This window comes from Zalophus californianus, chromosome 14, assembly GCF_009762305.2.
Source record: "Zalophus californianus isolate mZalCal1 chromosome 14, mZalCal1.pri.v2, whole genome shotgun sequence".
NCBI lineage: Eukaryota > Metazoa > Chordata > Mammalia > Carnivora > Otariidae > Zalophus > Zalophus californianus.
This window is the reverse complement of record NC_045608.1, coordinates 93,666,869-93,685,498: the sequence shown is the minus strand read 5'-3', so window position 1 is coordinate 93,685,498 and position 18,630 is coordinate 93,666,869. Positions and strand designations below refer to the sequence as shown.

The 18,630-nt window shown below is 52.2% G+C and overlaps 1 protein-coding gene across 3 annotated transcripts in view; it reads right to left on the bottom strand.

Annotated features, from left to right (window-relative positions):
• Nucleotides 1-1,293: 1,293 nt before the first annotated feature.
• NFATC1 (nuclear factor of activated T cells 1) overlaps nt 1,294-18,630 on the bottom strand; it is a 106,567-nt gene continuing 89,230 nt past the window's right edge. For all 3 annotated transcript variants that reach the window (XM_027600795.2, XM_027600800.2, XM_027600799.2), the window contains one exon: nt 1,294-3,060. In XM_027600795.2, coding sequence (XP_027456596.2) covers nt 3,011-3,060 — 50 coding nt within the window. In that variant the 3' untranslated portion in view covers nt 1,294-3,010. The remainder of the gene's footprint in view (nt 3,061-18,630) is intronic.

The window sequence follows — 18,630 nt, the reverse complement described above, 5'->3', positions numbered from 1 at the left end:
GGATCCTCCCGTACTTGGATTTTTATGCTTGGGTTGCACTTGGTTACGAGGAGAGATTGGATGTTTACTGGACTTGCTCCATACCACATGGTCTCAAACTTGGGAAGGGCTGGAATCCCAGCAGCAGAGGGAGGACAAGCGATCAGGGTCTGCCACACGAGCCCCGGGCATGGCCGCCCCCACAGCACACAGTTCTGGGGACATGCTGCATGATCCCGGTCGCTGAGGGAGGCTAGTGGAGGGCAGGCAAGGTGTCCCGATGCTCCAGAGGCTCGGCCAGCTTGGGTCATGCTGACCTCGATCTCAGCTCCCCAGGAGATGTTCTCATCTATGTACATCCATGGCTTGCTAGAGGTGATCCTGAGGGTATGTTTTCCTTATTACACAAAAATCAACCTAAAATAAATGAAGCTAAGTAAATAGGTATCCGCAGAAGCACTGCCTCTTTGCAGAAACCATCCCTTATTTCATTGATTTATATTTTGGCTTCTGGAATATAAAATTCTGTTGTTGGGAATGGGGGGGCAGGTTTATAAAAACTCACTTTGAAATTAAGAGCTTCCAGGATATTCTTGAGGGAGGGAAGCCCAGCCCCGGCGGCCCTGTGAGCCTGCTCTCAGGAGGGGTGGGCAGAGCTCCAGATTCCCTGTGTGTCTGGCAGGCTCTGGGGTTCCCAGCCCGTGATGGGCCCCGCAAGTGCCCTCTCTTCTCCATGACCCCCACCCTGCCCTGCATCCCGAATTCCCCTCGGAGGCCCCTTGGCCGTGGCCGCTCTTCCCGAGGGGGCAGGTGCGTGCCAAGCACACATGCTAGGTGATGAGGATTCTTCTAGAACTTCACCTCAATCTTAGCAAAAGAAACAGGAAACCTTGCATTTTATAAAGCCCTAAAAGTAAAATATTGTTTCTGACAATTCAAAACAGTAATTGCTGGAGAAGTTCTGGGTTTCATACGGTTTTATGAACAACCGGATGCCATTTTCCCACCTGAGCCTGAAGTGGCTTTGGGCGGGGAAGGGGCCAAGTCGCTTCAAGGAACAGGGAACCCAGGTTACCCTCCGGATCAGAGTGTTTGGCTCAAGAGAAGGCTCCCTGCGCACAGGGCCTGGGGGAGCATTTCTGAGGTGCTGTGTTGGGAGCATCCAGGCACGCAGCCGCACGGCTACCTCTCTTATGGCGGGCTTCCCCGTGCACGTCTAGGCAGGAGTACGAGAACCCATGAGAGAAAATCCCTTAGAATCCAGTAGAATGTTCCACACAGGTAATGAATCACTGGCAGACTCAGATTGTCCAGCAAGAAATATTGCTTTATTGGGTCTATTTCCTAACTACAAGCACAGCGGACACAAATACCAAAACAGTTCCTTTCCATAGACGGCATACTGAGAAGAGTTTCATGCGAGTCCTGGGGTGCTAAATGCAGGCTAAGGTCTGGGCGGCAGGCGGGGCCGTGGCCTGTGAGGAGCCATATGCCATCACTCTTCACAGCTGTGTGCAAATGCTACAAATATGGCTTTCAGGTTTGTGTTCTTTCTGGGAGTCCAACAAAGATGACACATAATTGTACAGAAGAACATTTTAAAAATAATTCTGCGGAAGAGCTTTCTCCACCATATACCATTATGTTTAATTACTATAACTTACATCCTCCACCTGAGGGTGCAATTCAGGCATGTTCCAGGAGGGGGCATAAATTCCTAAGGCACAATTACCAGGTTAAACATGTTTTAATTAAACCATGCTTTTTGGTTATGTGAAACAACAGGTCACGGCGAGTAATAACGTGTAATAAGCTGTTAATTGTACAGATGCAGGGGGAGCAGCAGAGCTTAGCTAACCTACATGTTAACAGTAACTAATTGGGAACGAACCACAGGCGCTGCGTAAACGAACCACAGGCGCTGCGTATTAAAACATTTTTGGTAACTGTTTCCTTAGACGAAGCAGAGTTGTAAGGCTTCTGTGAAGGAATAATCTTACAGCTGAACAAATATATTACACTCCTTTCGTGATGTTATTTACAGTTGCTTTCCCATCTGCTGTTTGGTAACATCTGGGCATCAAGAACGCACCTCTCCTGGCTTTCTGGCGAGTTCGGCCAGCGGCGCCGCCCAAGACAACACAGACCCGGCGGACGGGAGATGCGCCCCCGCGGACGTAGCTGAAAAGCCAGATTTTGTCTTAGATGCGTTTTCCAGAACGGATACGGTTTATTGCTAACTCGGCAGCCCTTGCTGGGCCAAGACCGCACATCACCAGCTCTGTCATTTATCTGTGCATAAATATGTGCCTGTAACTGTACATCCAGCAAATGCAAGGTCTGTCCTGGGGCAGACAGACTTCTTTTTTTGTCCAGCAACATATCTTGTGCTATCATCTTACTTGCGCTACGTTCAAAGCCAGATTAAAAACAAAACCCTAGCGTGCTACAGTTAACAATCCTATGGTGTCGGTAACACAGGGGAGGGGGCGGGTGACGCCAGAGACGACAGGATTAAAGATCCCTAAAATGCGCTGAATAAGGCAACAGGCTGCACACTGCAGCCCAAGGGAAGCTGATAAAAAGCAGGAAGCGTGTGTTAGGTTTTTCTCACAATGCCTAGCTTGCCAGTATTCTCCTAATTTATACAAAAGAGAAAGCCTCATGACGAAGCGTCTTTATAGCTTTTGCTCCTACAAATACCCTCCTGGTGGCAGACTCAATGCTCCATCCTATGGCGCCCTGACGCTGGGGTCTGGTTAATAAGGCACTTCCAGTCCTGAAGTCCGGGGGTGCCCCCGGGGGCCCCATGAGAGACACACTCGCTTTCCTGCCCCCGTCGGTCCGTCCTCCCTGTCACAGAGCTACTTCTTTGAGCGGACGATGCAAATCTTCAGTAAGCTGGAGTTCTGACGGGCACCAGGGATGTGTTCGGTCTACTTAGAAGTCCTGTGTCGGAGCTTGACCATCAGCGGCCGAGCCGACACCGAGCCAACACCGCGCGGCTTCCGAGTGAGTTCCGTGTGGCCAGCTATGATCGGATGTTGGTGCTGGAGAGATCATTCCGTATTATTTCATTTACTGCAAGAAAACACAATAGAGAAACCATTAGGGAAACACCGCTCTGCCCAGAACTGTTGTAAGAACCAGAAATCCCATCAGCCACGCTTTCAGCCCGATACGCTGAGCCTGTGAAAAGGGTCTCCCGGAGGGGTGGGACTCCTTCCCGCTTCCCACCACGGGCCTGGGATGTCCTGAGCCAGCAGCATGCAGCCGCCCGGGCCCGGCTCCGCGACAGCAGGGGCATCACCGACAAACTGACTCCTCGATCGTGGGCCCCGGGAAAGGGTGCCTGGTGCTGGTCCAGGCAGGCGATTCCACCGGCAAGACCCGCAGAGGCGCCCCGTGGTGGAGGCATGTCCTTGAGGTCCAGGCTCAGAGAAGCCCCTCTTTAGTCTCGTCCTCGGACAGGCCACGTCTGAGAGGGGGGCCGACCACGGGGTGGCTGGGGCCTCCCTTTGTTTGGGGCTCTTCCTTCACTTCTGCTTCCTTGTCCGTGTCCACTATCAGCATGTGGCTTTTGGCAGCAGGAGAGGAAATGAGCGAAGCTGGCAAAGGCTACACAACATCCCTCTCTCCACCCCCTGATCGGCCCCCAGATAGGGGACGCGTCCCCACGGCCCACTTTCCTAACAGAACTGGGAGGTGCGGGGACACGTGCTCACGTCACGGAACTGCCCGGGCCTCCCTTTGCTGCCCAGATAAACTCCCCGTGTTTCTGCAAAGGCCCCGGCACATCCCAGAGCGGCTTCCTGCAGCAATTAGCTGGCACACCTGTCATCACCCCCACTCCCTCCCCTAAATGCCCTTTCAACACCCCCGCTATTGTTAAGAATAACAATAATAAAATGTGGTTGGGGGAACCAGGAATTGTGTCATGGTTGCTGATAACAGAGCCCACTGGCACCAGCTTTACAGCCGGGAGCCGACTACCGAGCCCCAGGCCTACCCGCTGCCTGGCCAGGGGGCCGCCGGTGGCGGGGGGAGGGTGACTCACTGCATGAAACAGCAGACGCACACAGCAGGCCAGGGTGGGCGCCAGGCCAGCCTGCCTGCAGAGGACACATCTGCCTGGGACACGGATGTGATGCACGACCCCCGGACACGCAGCCACACCTTCTCTGAGGATGGCACTGACCTTCATGCAGAAAACACCGGGAGGGGCTGTGGCTCACCTGGGCCAGCCCAGGGACCCCTCCCAGCTAGCTGTTAATGAGGCAATAATGAGGCCCAGGTGCTCAGACCAGCTCTCAGGACGACACCTGTCCCTGGAGTGTCCCAGGGGCAGCTCGTTAGCGGCAGGCAGTTTTTCCGTGACACTCCGGCTGCCCGCCGAGCCCACTAGAGAGCCCTGACGAGTGCCTGGCCACGGCCCCTGGCACGGCAGGGCAGGGCGGCTCCCCCCACCACTTGACCCGGAGACCACCACAGCGTCCCCAAGGCCTCGTGCAGCGCGCTCTGCTGGGTTCCTGGAGCACAGACGGGAAGGGGGCAGGCACGGGGCAGCAGACACGGTCCCACTCTTCTTCCCACTTCACTCGTTTGGCCTCTTTTTTGAGAGGCACGGGTCCAATTTATACTTTGCAGAACCCTGTTGTATCAAAGAACATTTTGACAAAGAAAAATAACGAATCTCAGTGTCTCTAGGGTACTGCCTTGGTGAGGAAAGGCTTCCCGGCAGAGTGGGCTGGACATCCTTTCCGTACAGAGCTGTGACAGCTGACGTGGCAGGGACCGTGACCACCCCACAGAGCATGTCGCTGTGGCTGGCGTGGCACGTGGCCCCTTAAAATTGCTTCATGGTGACCCTTCTCATTTCATCCTGAACCCGCGCCAGGCCATGAGCCCAGCAGGTCTTCCTAACCCACGTTCAGATTAAGCAGAAGGTCTGGAGGGCACACGCAGGGGAAGGTGGACCAGTTGCCACAGGCAGTTTTGGGTCCAGGGCTGCAACACTCAGCCATGACACCGAGGGATGAAGCCTCCTACACAGGGGCAGCGTGGACAAGATGCCACGGAGCGATGGGGCCGGCCCGCTCAGTGACACACGCCAACACTGGGTTTCCTTGCTCATTCCACTAGCAAGGACAGCTGGCCTCAGGCCAGAAATCCGACCTAGCAAGAGCAGACACTGGGTGGTTGAAAAGTTCTCACGGGTACTAACGTCAGGGAAGTGGGGGGTCTGAAGGGTAATAATGCCGGGGATATGGCAGAAGGTGTGAGGGGTAATAATGATGGGAACATGAGGAAAGTCTGAGGGGTAAAAATGACGGGGAATGTGGGGGAAGTCTGAGGGGTAATAATGACGGGGAATATGGGGGGGTGATAATAATGATGGGGAATATGAGGAATATTGTGTAATAATGGGTAATAATGATGGGAACATGAGGAAAGTCTGAGGGGTAATAATGACGGGGAATGTGGGGGAAGTCTGAGGGGTAATAATGACAGGGAATATGGGGGAGGTCTGAGGGGTAATAATGACAGGGAATATGGGGGAGGTGTGAGGGGTAATAATGATGGGGAATATGGGGGAGGTCTGAGGGGTAATAATGACAGGGAATATGGGGGAGGTGTGAGGGGTAATAATGACGGGGAATATGGGGGAGGTCTGAGGGGTAATAATGACGGGGAATATGGGGGAGGTGTGAGGGGTAATAATGACGGGGAATATGAGGAAAATCTGAGGGGTAATAATGATGGGGAATATGGGGGAGGTGTGAGGGGTAATAATGACGGGGAATATGGGGGAGGTGTGAGGGGTAATGATGGGGAATATGGGGGAGGTGTGAGGGGTAATAATGATGGGGAATATGGGGGAGGTCTGAGGGGTAATAATGACGGGGAATATGGGGGAGGTGTGAGGGGTAATAATGATGGGGAATATGGGGGGAGGTGTGGGGGTAATAATGACAGGGAATATGGGGAGGTGTGAGGGGTAATAATGATGGGGAATATGGGGGAAGTCTGAGGGGTAATAATGATGGGAATATGGGGGGAGGTGTGAGGGGTAATAATGATGGGAATATGGGAGAGGTGTGGGGGTAAAAATGACAGGGAATATGGGGGGAAGTCTGAGGGGTAATAATGATGGGAACATGGGGGGAAGTCTGAGGGGTAATAATGACAGGGAATATGGGGGAGGTCTGAGGGGTAATAATGACGGGGAATATGGGGGAGGTCTGAGGGGTAATAATGACGGGGAATATGGGGGGAGGTGTGGTGGTAATAATGATGGGGAATATGGGGGAAGTCTGAGGGGTAATAATGACAGGGAATATGGGGGAGGTCTGAGGGGTAATAATGATGGGGAATATGGGGGAGGTCTGAGGGGTAATAATGATGGGGAATATGGGGGAGGTCTGAGGGGTAATAATGACGGGGAATATGGGGGGAGGTGTGGTGGTAATAATGATGAGGAATATGGGGGAATTCTGAGGGGTAATAATGACAGGGAATATGGGGGAGGTCTGAGGGGTAATAATGACGGGGAATATGGGGGGAGGTGTGGTGGTAATAATGATGGGGAATATGGGGGAATTCTGAGGGGTAATAATGACAGGGAATATGGGGGAGGCCTGAGGGGTAATAATGATGGGGAATATGGGGGAGGTCTGAGGGGTAATAATGACAGGGAATATGGGGGAGGTGTGAAGGGTAATAATGACGGGGAATATGAGGAAAGTCTGAGGGGTAATAATGATGGGGAATATGGGGGAGGTGTGAGGGGTAATAATGACGGGGAATATGGGGGAGGTGTGAGGGGTAATGATGGGGAATATGGGGGCGGTGTGAGGGGTAATAATGATGGGGAATATGGGGGAGGTGTGGGGGTAAAAATGACAGGGAATATGGGGGGAAGTCTGAGGGGTAATAATGATGGGAACAGGGGGGGAAGTCTGAGGGGTAATAATGACGGGGAATATGGGGGAGGTCTCAGGGGTAATAATGATGGGGAATATGGGGGAGGTCTGAGGGGTAATAATGACGGGGAATATGGGGGGAGGTGTGGTGGTAATAACGATGGGGAATATGGGGGAAGTCTGAGGGGTAATAATGATGGGGAATATGGGGGAGGTGTGAGGGGTAATAATGACGGGGAATATGGGGGAGGTGTGAGGGGTAATGATGGGGAATATGGGGGAGGTGTGAGGGGTAATAATGATGGGGTATATGGGGGGAGGTGTGGGGGTAAAAATGACAGGGAATATGGGGGGAAGTCTGAGGGGTAATAATGATGGGGAATATGAGGAAAGTCTGAGGGGTAATAATGACAGGGAATACGGGGGGAGGTGTGGGGGTAATAATGATGGGGAATATGAGGAAAGTCAGAGGGGTAATAATGACAGGGAATATGGGGGGAAGTCTGAGGGGTAATAATGATGGGGAATATGGGGGGAGGTGTGAGGGGTAATGATGCGGAATATGCAGTTAGGTCTGAGGGCTAATAATGACGGGGAATATGGGGGGAGGTGTGGGGGTAATAATGATGGGGAATATGAGGAAAGTCTGAGGGGTAATAATGATGGGAATATGGGGGAAGTCTGAGGGGTAATAATGATGGGGAATATGGGGGGAGCTGTGAGGGGTAATGCAGAATATGCAGTTAGGTCTGAGGGGTAATAACGATGGAGAATATGGGGGGAAGTCTGAGGGGTAATAATGACAGGGAATATGGGGGAAGTCTGAGGGGTAATAATGACGGGGAATATGGGGGAAGTCTGAGGGGTAATAATGACGGGGAATATGGGGGAAGTCTGAGGGGTAATAATGACAGGGAATATGGGGGAAGTCTGAGGGGTAATGATGGGGAATATGGGGGGAGGTGTGAGGGGTAATGATGCGGAATACGCAGTTAGGTCTGAGGGCTAATAATGATGGGGAATATGGGGGGAGGTGTGGGGGTAATAATGATGGGGAATCTGAGGAAAGTCTGAGGGGTAATAATGACGGGGAATATGAGGAAAGTCTGAGGGGTAATAATGACGGGGAATATGGGGGAAGTCTGAGGGGTAATAATGACGGGGAATATGGGGGAAGTCTGAGGGGTAATAATGACAGGGAATATGGGGGAAGTCTGAGGGGTAATGATGGGGAATATGGGGGGAGGTGTGAGGGGTAATGATGCGGAAAACGCAGTTAGGTCTGAGGGCTAATAATGATGGGGAATATGGGGGGAGGTGTGGGGGTAATAATGATGGGGAATCTGAGGAAAGTCTGAGGGGTAATAATGACGGGGAATATGAGGAAAGTCTGAGGGGTAATAATGACGGGGAATATGGGGGAAGTCTGAGGGGTAATAATGACGGGGAATATGAGGAAAGGCTGAGGGGTAATAATGACAGGGAATATGGGGGAAGTCTGAGGGGTAATAATGACGGGGAATATGGGGGGGTGTGAGGGGTAATGATGCGGAATACGCAGTTAGGTCTGAGGGCTAATAATGACGGGGAATATGGGGGGAGGTGTGGGGGTAATAATGATGGGGAATATGAGGAAAGTCTGAGGGGTAATAATGACGGGGAATATGAGGAAAGTCTGAGGGGTAATAATGACGGGGAATATGGGGGAAGTCTGAGGGGTAATAATGACAGGGAATATGGGGGAAGTCTGAGGGGTAATAATGACGGGGAATATGGGGGGAGGTGTGAGGGGTAATGGTGGGGAATATGCACTTATGTCTGAGGACTAATAATGACGGGGAATATGAGGGGAGGTGTGGGGGTAATAATTATGGGGAATATGAGGAAAGTCTGAGGGGTAATAATGACAGTGAATATGGGGGAAGTCTGAGGGGTAATAATGACAGGGAATATGAGGAAAGTCTGAGGGGTAATAATGACAGGAATATGGGGGAAGTCTGAGGGGTAATAATGACGGGGAATATGAGGAAAGTCTGAGGGGTAATAATGATGGGGAATATGGGGCAAGTCTGAGGGGTAATGATTGGGAATATGGGGGGAGGTCTGAGGGGTAATAATGATGGGGAATATGGGGGAGGTCTGAGGGATAGTAATGATGGGAATATGGGGGGAGGTCTGAGGGGTAATAATGATGGGGATATGGGGGAAGTCTGAGGGGTAATAATGATGGGGAATATGGGGGAGGTCTGAGGGGTAATAATGACAAAGAATATGAGGAAAATCTGAGTGGTAATAATGATAAAGAATATGAGGAAATTTGAAGGGTAATAATGATGGGGGATATGGGGAAGTGTGAGGGGTAATAATGAGAGGGAATATGGGGAAGTGTGAGGGGTAATAATGCCTGGGAATATGGGGGAGGGGTCTGAGGGGTAATAATGACAGGGAATATGGAAGTCTGAGGGGTAATAATGACGGGGAATATGGGGGGGAACTGAGGGGTAAGAATGCCAGGGAACGGAGGGAGGCTTAAGCAAGGCAGCCAAGAACCTTCTAGTTCCTCAGGGTTATAGAGACCACAGGAAAAATAACACGTGTTTGACAAGATAAAAGGGGAAGAAGCCTCAGAAGTGGGCTTCCCCTTGCTGCCCACCGGGGCACCTGAGCCTGGAAGGGGGAGCCCGTGTTGGGTAGGAGTGGAGAAATCACTGAGTGTGTCCTGAGCCATCCGGGACCCTCCTGTGTCCTGGCGCCTGACCTGCTCTCTGTGACCCCAGCCTAGCGATCAGGAGGATCTCGAGAGAGCGGGCAGCACTCCTGCTCCGTCTCGGGGATCTGCTGGTTTCTGATAGGCCACCAGCCCTGCCTGCCTCCCAACAAGGGTCGGCAGGTCATCGGATGCCCCTGTGGTCCAGGCCTGGCACCATGAAGTAGAGTCACGATGGGTCAGACATCTCAGGAGGGCACTCAAGAACCAGCACACATGCACGAATGCCCTGTCAGACCAGCCCTAGGTGCCCTGGAGACCGCGCGGGTAGCTGACAGAAGGGGCAGGTGGCCGGTGTGACCTGCACAGTAGACCCACACAACTGTGCACACCACCAAGAACAGGACAGCTGCAGAGCCACACTCTCTGGGCAGACACAGTCCATGCTGTGGCCCTGCAGGGAGAGCCATGAGGGTTCTTGTCCCCAGACAGATGGCGCAGCAGGGCACGCGCATCAGGGTCCTGTTGCCCCTGGCCTTGTCCTGGCCACGGCCTCCCACGTCCCTTCCATGAGGTCATGGTTCCGGGTCCCTGTGAGTGCACGGCCGCCCCCGGGGGCTCTGTGCTGGTTATTTTGGGGGTGGCTTTCTCTATGACAGTTTCCCACAGTGTCTTCTCTCTACTGATACTTTCCATCTTCTTATTCAGCTTTTCCACCGACACACAGGGTTTTTTCTTTGTCGAAGTATTTTGAACTGCAGGTAACATGTGACCTTCGGAGCTTGTCAGAGACCTGAAAGAGGAACCTTTGCTTTGCTTAGTGTCAGATGTCCCTGCAACAGGATGTGGTGAGCTGTTACACCACAATTTAATTTAATGAGAAAGGTTTTTTCCCTTATATTTAAGTTTTCTCTAAAATGCTCCCGAGGTGGAAACTACTGTTTTTTTCCTAAAACTTATGTGGCAATTTGAGTTTTTGTTTTAATCTGGGATATGTACGTAGGACACACACAGACGCGTGTCCACACCACCTCTTTGCATATAGCTGGAATTGAGTGAAAAGAAAATTAGTATTTTTTAACATTTAAAAACTAAAATATACAAAGTACAGGCACAGCCCCTCCCCCAAAGTATCTGTGGATATTCACCGTATTGATCCGACCGCTATGCAAAGATCTCACAGCTATTCATAAAGAAGCTGTGCAAATTAATCGGGCGAAGTGTCCTTTTTAAAGCAAAATTTCGTTACTTTCACATAATGAGTTTTTTTCATCACCATTTTGGAAAAAATTGAGCTTAAAACCTCGTGTTGTAGTGAAATGCCCTCACTTCATCTTCAGGCTTCACTCACGGGCTCTTGTTGGACTCTCCTGAGACTGCATGACCCAAGGGGTTGGGGAGGGTCCAAATCTCATTTTTTACACATTTTGCTTTTAAGCAAAGTTTCCCCACGTTTCTGAACTCTTGGTTTCCGAAAGCAGCTAAAGCTCTCAAATCAAAATTTCAGGAATGAGCCACACTGCTTGTTGGCCCGGCACGTTCACGGCCCCTGTGGTTCCTAAGCAGGGGCATGCTCCTTGTTCTCAACAGTCCCATAAGGGAGGGAAGGGGGGACTTCGTAGTTAGGGGTTTTGTAAACGGAGGGTCCAAGGGAGGGTCGGCAAGTGGAAATCGGGGCCCGCAGGCTCACGGGTCAGGAGTGCGCGCTCTGCCAGCCCAGGGCCGGCACCTGCAGCCGCCAGTTCCCCTTCTCCCATCCTGCACTCTGTCCCTCTGGGTCCGGGCCTCGTCTGGCCTGCAGGGCTGCTCAGCGCGCAGAACCCGGTGTCTGGGGTGGAGAGAGGCTGAAGGCACAGCCTTGCACTTCCCTTTTCTGGGGCATGCATGTCTTCAAAGCCAACACCAGCCCAGCACCAGCACCACGCATACAAACACAGCATTCTCTTCTGTTTGAGCTAAAAACAACTATTTTTTCAGTCATTTCTCCTGGACTAGCTGTTGCAAGCCTTTTTTTTTTTTTTTTTTTCAAAAGAGTAGAAGAGGCAGGCGACCAGAGGACCCACGCGGGATCCGTACAGCCACTTGTTTTCCAGGGCAAGCTCTTCTTCGGGCTACAACAAACAGCAGTGTGTGCTGGCCGCCCCTGCCCGATTTGGCGCAGATATCAAAGCCAGAAGAGACGTGCTGATACGCTAGATCAGAAACCTCCTTCAAAAATCCCAGCAGTGTGGCCTGGCGATCCCGAGGGCTGCACCCACGTGAAGGTGGAGACTTTGAGCCCGTGCCCTGTGCTGGCGACACACAGACTCCACCGGCTCTGAGTCTGTGTTTCAGAGCTGACATCCAAGGGCACCTGGCCCGTGTGCTGGGACCTCTCAGCCTCGGAGGCAGCCTGCTCGTGGCCGTCACGATCATGAGCGGGCTGTTCCTCTTATCAGCTCCCAGACGTCGTCATCCAGCACCCTCCTTCCGACTCCAAGAGAAGAAGTGTCAGTGTGTGCGTCCACACGGGACTCTGAACGACGGGGCGGGGGTGCCGTGACCACAGGGTCACTGGGACTAGAAAGGAAGCCTGACGTGAAGTGTCCCTGAGACCCTAAGAACCATAGGATGTCGTGTGGTCAGAGTGAAAACATAGATTCTGGGAGGAAAAGCAGTCCCTAAAGAGACAGAAATGATGAAGAGAAGATCTGGGCGGTGCTTGTTTTTAAAGAGGGCCTGACCTCCTATTCTCAGGGGGTGCGCCTGGGCCATGAGTGAACCCACGTCAGAGCCAACAATCCTGATGATCCACTGACTTCCTAACTTTCTCAGACCTAAATTCTCCTTGCGTTCCTGCCACATCATTTAAACGATCGATCAGATTTGTGAACAATGGAGGCCTGTCATCTTCCTCTAGAAAAGCTGACACGAGCTCTGCACACCCCGGACGTGTGCCGTCAGGGGATGGTGCAGCTGGAGGGCCCACGGGTGAAGACCTGGGTCCCGCTCTCATCCTGCTTCCGTACCTGGCTGCAGCCTGAGGGTCTCGTCCGTGAAAATGGCGGCTTGGCCGAGATCCCTTTCCACTCTCCGAGTCGGGGAGTCTTCAGTCATTTCAAAAGGAGAAACGCATCTTCCTGGGCGCCGAGCATTATAAATGGCAGGAACCTCACAGCGTCCTCCCCAACCCCCCGGGAGGTGGCCACCATTACTATTCTTAATTTGAAGACAGGCCCAGAGAGGGCAGGAGATACTCGGGGCAGCAGGCAAGCGGCAGTCAGTGGGAGCGGCCGTGGCTCAGGGGAGCGTGTGTGGTGTCAGGGGCTCCACAGCGAGAGGGGCGGCCTCCCGAGGGCAGGCTGCTCCCGGCCGGCTTCCTGCCTGACACAAGGATGTGACCGATGTGGTCCAGCAGACGCGGGGCCAGTCTGCTTCTATTACCGACGTGCACTGGCTGAACTTTCGGTTTCCTGACGCGGGAAGAATGGATCTTTGGTCACGTCTGTGGAGGCCGGAGCTCGGCCATGCGGCACACGTGCTCACAGACTCACAGGGGAGCCGAGGGGTGGGGGTTACTTCTGTACGTTTCATTCCGGTACTTCCCACGGAGCGTGTGTTCTCTCTAGAACCAGACCAACACCTGTGTAGGTTTGTGGCAGGTTCTCATTTCTGTCACAGAGGGCCAACGGTGCTGCTGGCCTCCCATCCGGCCCGGCAGCCCTGGGTGTTGCCCGGGGCACCACAATGGGAAGAGGTGCTGGCCCCACACGTCTGGGGCCGTGTGGAGGTCTCTGTCCCTGCTCCTTGGCGGGAACCCATCAGAGTCGTGGGGCCCACATGCGGGCTTTGGGGAGGGATGGCACAGGAGCGGCAGGTGCTGGAAGTTTCTAGGTGGTTGTCCACACAGACATCGATCCTACTTTCTTAGGAGCCGGGTTTGGGCGTGGGAGTAAGAAATCTAGTTCAGCCACACTGCGTAACCTTTGCTTAAAAAGTTTAAGATGGGTAAGGACCGTACTTTGCTAATAATACTTTTGTGTCAATTTTTTAAAAAACATAGTGCTTGGGCGCCTGGGTGGCTCAGTTGGTTAAGCGACTGCCTTCGGCTCAGGTCATGATCCTCGAGTCCCGGGATCGAGTCCCACATCGGGCTCCCTGCTCAGCAGGGAGTCTGCTTCTTCCTCTGACCCTCTCCCCTCTCATGCTCTCTCTCTATCTCATTCTCTCTCTCAAATAAATAAATAAAATCTTAAAAAAAAAAAAAAAAACATAGTGCTTGCTGTAGGTCCATGTCAGCTTGATTACATAAAATCCATTTTTAAAGCATCTCTTCCTTTTCAATAGTTAGGTTAGTTCAAACAAGGAGACAACTATACTGTGAATTTTAAAAAAAAACTATTCACCTTCTGTTCCTTGGCAAACTAGCCGGCTGAGCAGGGCTACTGTTACTTTTTCATCTCCGTTTGATTTTGTTTGTCTGTTTTTTGTTTTTTCTTTTAAATTTTTTAAATTTAAATTCAATTAGCCACCATATAGTACATCATTAGTTTCTGATGTGTGTTCAGTGATTCGGCATATAACACCCAGTGCTCATCACGACAGGTTACGATGTTGCTTTTTCGTGAAGAGAATCACTTTTCAAAAGCCATCATTGTCCTTTAAACAAAAGCAATGTGGGAAACAAAGAGGCCTGAAGGATCCACTTGGGATTCAGTTCCCAGGGCAGGCTCCTGCAGCCACACCCGCGCCGCATCTTGCCCCGTGGGCTCCCTCAAAGCTCACGGCCAAATGAAGTACCACGTATAAAGAAATATAGAAAAGCAGTTGTCACGTGCTTACTCAGTCTTCCAGTGAGACAGAAAAATGCATGTTCCTCACATAGGACAAGCCATCAGAAACATTTTTATTTTTAAGGGAAAGCCAAAATAGCTTTGTGAAGAGCAAAACAAAACAGGAAGGCCGTTCTTTCCCATTCCTATAACTAAAAGATAATTTTAAAAAGTATTTGCTCACTTTCCCAGAAAATACACCTTTAGCTAAAGTTAGCATTGTAACCCGAGAACATAATCCTTTAGGCAGACGGGAGTAGAACCAGAAATATCCTGGCCAGTGTCTGCGTGCTAACCCTGTACAATGTGCAGGGATCTCGGGACAGGGAGGTGTGCACACTCTCACGCAGGGGTGCTGCTCGCAGGGGCATGAGCGGGGGCTTCCCACGGCGCGTGGTTCCAGCCGACGGCCGGGTGCACGGTGTTCACACACTGCGGCGCGAACTTCCTCGGTGACTGCAAGGATTAGGTCAGAAGGGAGACTTGCAAGAAAACACCATGATTAAGGCCATGATTCGGAAACTGGGAAGTGGAGGAAATATGCTTTTGTGCCCCTGCAGCACGTGTGGATCCAGGCAGCGACACCCGGGCTCTGGGCACTGAGGGAAACTGAGGCTGCCTCCCAGGTGGGTTTTTACCTTCTTGGAAGAGGCAAGCATCTCACAAAGTCCACTGTCCATACGTCCTTGTTTGTAGGCGGGTGCTCTGTCCATGGCCTGGCAGGGACGGTGGGCTAGGAGTCCGCACGGCCCCACGTAGCCCTGGGCGACAGCAGGACTGTCACAACCACGGTAACTCTGAAAATGCAGAGTTTCAACACCACTGAAGTCCTGTTTTACCTTTCTGACTTTTTTTCAAAGCTGCTTTGTGAGGCGGTGGAAAATGAGGCCGTCTCTCAAGTTCCATTAAAAAGTAAGTTCCAAAAAAAAAAAAAAGTAAGTTCCGCGTTACCTCCGGTGTCCTGGACCCATTTCAGCCTTCACTTATTTTTATCTTTTTAATCATAATAAGCCACTGCCACGGGGCCTGCTATTTTTGGAAGGAGGGAACGGGACGGTGGAGTCTGAATGACAAGTCACGGTTTTAATAAAACATGACCCTCCCGCTGTGTGTGGGGCTGGGACTGACGGGCACTACTGTCACCCGGGACTGTCAGCCGTTAAAACAGAATAATTTTCATGCCTTCAGTGCCTGCTTCCTTATTTAGCCTGAATACTCCAAATAATGCGAACACCCGTGTGGAAACTCCAGCATCCACGGGGACCGGCTGGCCACGTGACGGGAGCTCCGCGGCTGCCCGGCACCTCCCGCGCTGCGGCCGGGTGTGGGCTCCCACATCACCTGGCCCATTTTTTTTTTATCTACGCCAAACTCATTCCACAGTCACTCGTGGGGAGCGCTAAACCACCAGCAAGCATTTTTCTAGGGCTTTCTTTGTGCTGCTAGAAAATACATTATTCCCCCCAAATTATGAAATTTCTATTCACACAGAATTAACGGAATTGAAAAAATAAAAGATGAAAAAGCTCCCCTTAATTAAAAAGTAACAATGTTAAGTGGATGGGGAGAGGGACGGGGTGAGTGGCCGTGCAGGCGTGGCCAGGCTGTGGCCTCCTGTCACTCTGTCCGTGCACACGAGTCGGGGCCTCAAGGTAAGAGGCATTAACAAAGCAGCTCCTCCCCTTTTGCAGGCTGCGGAGGACTTGGCAACGCTCCTGGGCTGGCAGCGGAAAGTTCCACGCCACGATCTGTCAGCTCCGCCCGCCAGTCTGCCGGGCACAGGCCAAGCGCCTGCGACCCACCTGGCTGCTGCCTGGTTTGCCCAGAAGAAGCTGCTCGTTATGGAGGCAAAGGAGAGGCTCGAGCCCCCTGTTCCAGCTTCGGGGGGTGAAATCACACCTTCGGATGGGTACATGTGAGTTTGAAGTAAACCCTCACCTTACCAGAGAACCATTAGTAATTCTGTTAGGCGTAACTGTCATACTGTGATCGTGTAAGAGAGCGGCCGCTTAAAAAGGCGTCTATAGAGACGCCTGTGTGGCTCAGTTGGTTAAGCAACTGCCTTCGGCTCAGGTCATGAACTCAGGGTCCTGGGATCGAGCCCCACATCGGGCTCCCTGCTCGGCGGGAAGCCTGCTTCTCCCTCGCCCACTCCCCCTGCTTGTGTTCCCTCTCTCGCTGTCTCTCTCTCTCTGTGAAATAAATAAACAAAATCTTAACAACAACAAAAAAGCGTCTGCACCTGAGGGATGGCGGAACTCAGACTTGAGGTCCAGGACCTGGTGCCTCGTGATCTTAGCAACAACCAGCACAGGGGTGGCTGAAGGAATGGTGCCCCATCTCGCACACCCTGACTGTGGACCTGGATGCAGGCACGTGGGAACCCACTGTACTCTTTATTACACTCTCACGGATGTCTGAGATTTCCATCATTAAAAACCAACAGTGCCTTCAGAGAGAAGCCGGAGCCCAGGAGAAGCTGGTGACTGTTGGTCAGCCTCAGCGTCTGGCCTGTGTTCCGGGCAGCTGCTGGGGGGCCGAGCCCATCCCACGGCAAGGTGAGGACATAAGGGTCTGCACCTTGCGCCACCTCCCTCCTGCCCAGCCCCAGTGGTGGCACCTGTGCCTGGAGCCCGGCTAGGATGCTGCCGGCCAGGGTGCCCGCGTCCTGCGCCTGGCTCTGCCGCCACTTCAGGGAAGGCCACCTGGCACCTCTCCCGTGCACACAGGCACCCCGGTAAGCCAGTACTCTTCACCACGGGTCTCTGCTCTCTGCCCCCAGTAGACAGAGCCCACCCTGAGGGTGGAAACTGTACTCACGAGCACTGAGAAAACTGACGGATGGCAGAAGCTGCGTCTTTATGTAAAGATCTGGACAGAAAAATCATAGGAGGCAAGTGACTCCCAGGAACTCCCAGTTTGGAAAACAATAGAGCAGAGGGGGAGCAGAATCACAAAACAGGCCTGTGAGACGGGTCCCCCGATCTGTAGGACATATTGACCCTGGCGTGGAAAAGCACCCAAGATGGAATTTTTGTATCGATTATCCAATTATTAATCTTTGTAGAAGCTATTCCAACACTGCACATAATGAGTAATTCATCACACTATATTAGGGGCCATGGAAGCTGCATTCCGTATAAAGGGCCATTAAGTTTCTTGTAATTGCCCATTACTGGAGCTTTCGTTAGTTCTAAATCAAATCAGCAGGACCGGCATGTTTGCGCTCTAATTGACTTTATGTAATAACAGCACGCCCCTGGTGATTACCAAAATGAGCGGTCTGGCTGGATTACCACGGTCGCAAAGACCACTTCTCAGCCTGAGGTGAGCAGCCATTTCCAACGGTACCTGAAGGGACAGGTACAAGTGATCACCTGGACACGGGAGGGGTGCATAGGGGCGGACCCACGACCACACTGGGGCCAGGGCTGTGTCCACCCTCAGGGCTGCCGTCTGGGCCAGAGCCAAGTGCTGCCAAGCCTCCCAGACAGAACCCAAGCGCGTCCTGTGTCCTTCAGAGGGTTCCCACTGTATTAGGCAGCGTTTCCCACAGGAGCGGAGACGCTGGCCGGGACACAGGACAGGTCGCCGTTAAAGCTCAGCTCCTGTCCTCTGAAAAGTCCTTCCCGAAACACTGTCTAGACTCTCAGACTCCAAGCGCGTGGGCTGTCATTCACTGGCAACCATCAGCTGCTATCTGGTAGCACGGCTTTGTCATCTTGAATTGTTACTTAAACTCTGAATGTTGTTAGCCGCTTAACCTGTCTGCCCATTCCCCTCTGATTGTTTGAGGGGCCAGAGAACAGATGTGTGCGTGTGTCTGGACAGCCCTGTGATGCCAGGACGTGGTAAGGAATCTGCAAATACTGGGTTGTTACGTTCTCTTTTTGAAAGTTGAGTTAATCCTTTGCGTGAGTTTCAAAAAGACTGAGCAAGAGGCAGCTAACAGCCGAACCTGCAGGCTGCTTCTTGGCATTACTGCTCAGGCTGGGGAGAAATCAGTGCCGTATTAACGGACAGCCTTGTGTCTGTGGGATTTCTTCCTTTCCGTGGGGCTACGCGCCGTCCATTTGGAAAATCTCACATTAACTCTTTCTCTGTTCAACTAAATTTGAAGAAGCCTTAAAATATGTCCTCAAGGGGCGCCTGGGAGGTTCAGTTGTTTGAGCGTCCAACCATTGGTTTGGCTCAGGTCGTGATGTCAGGG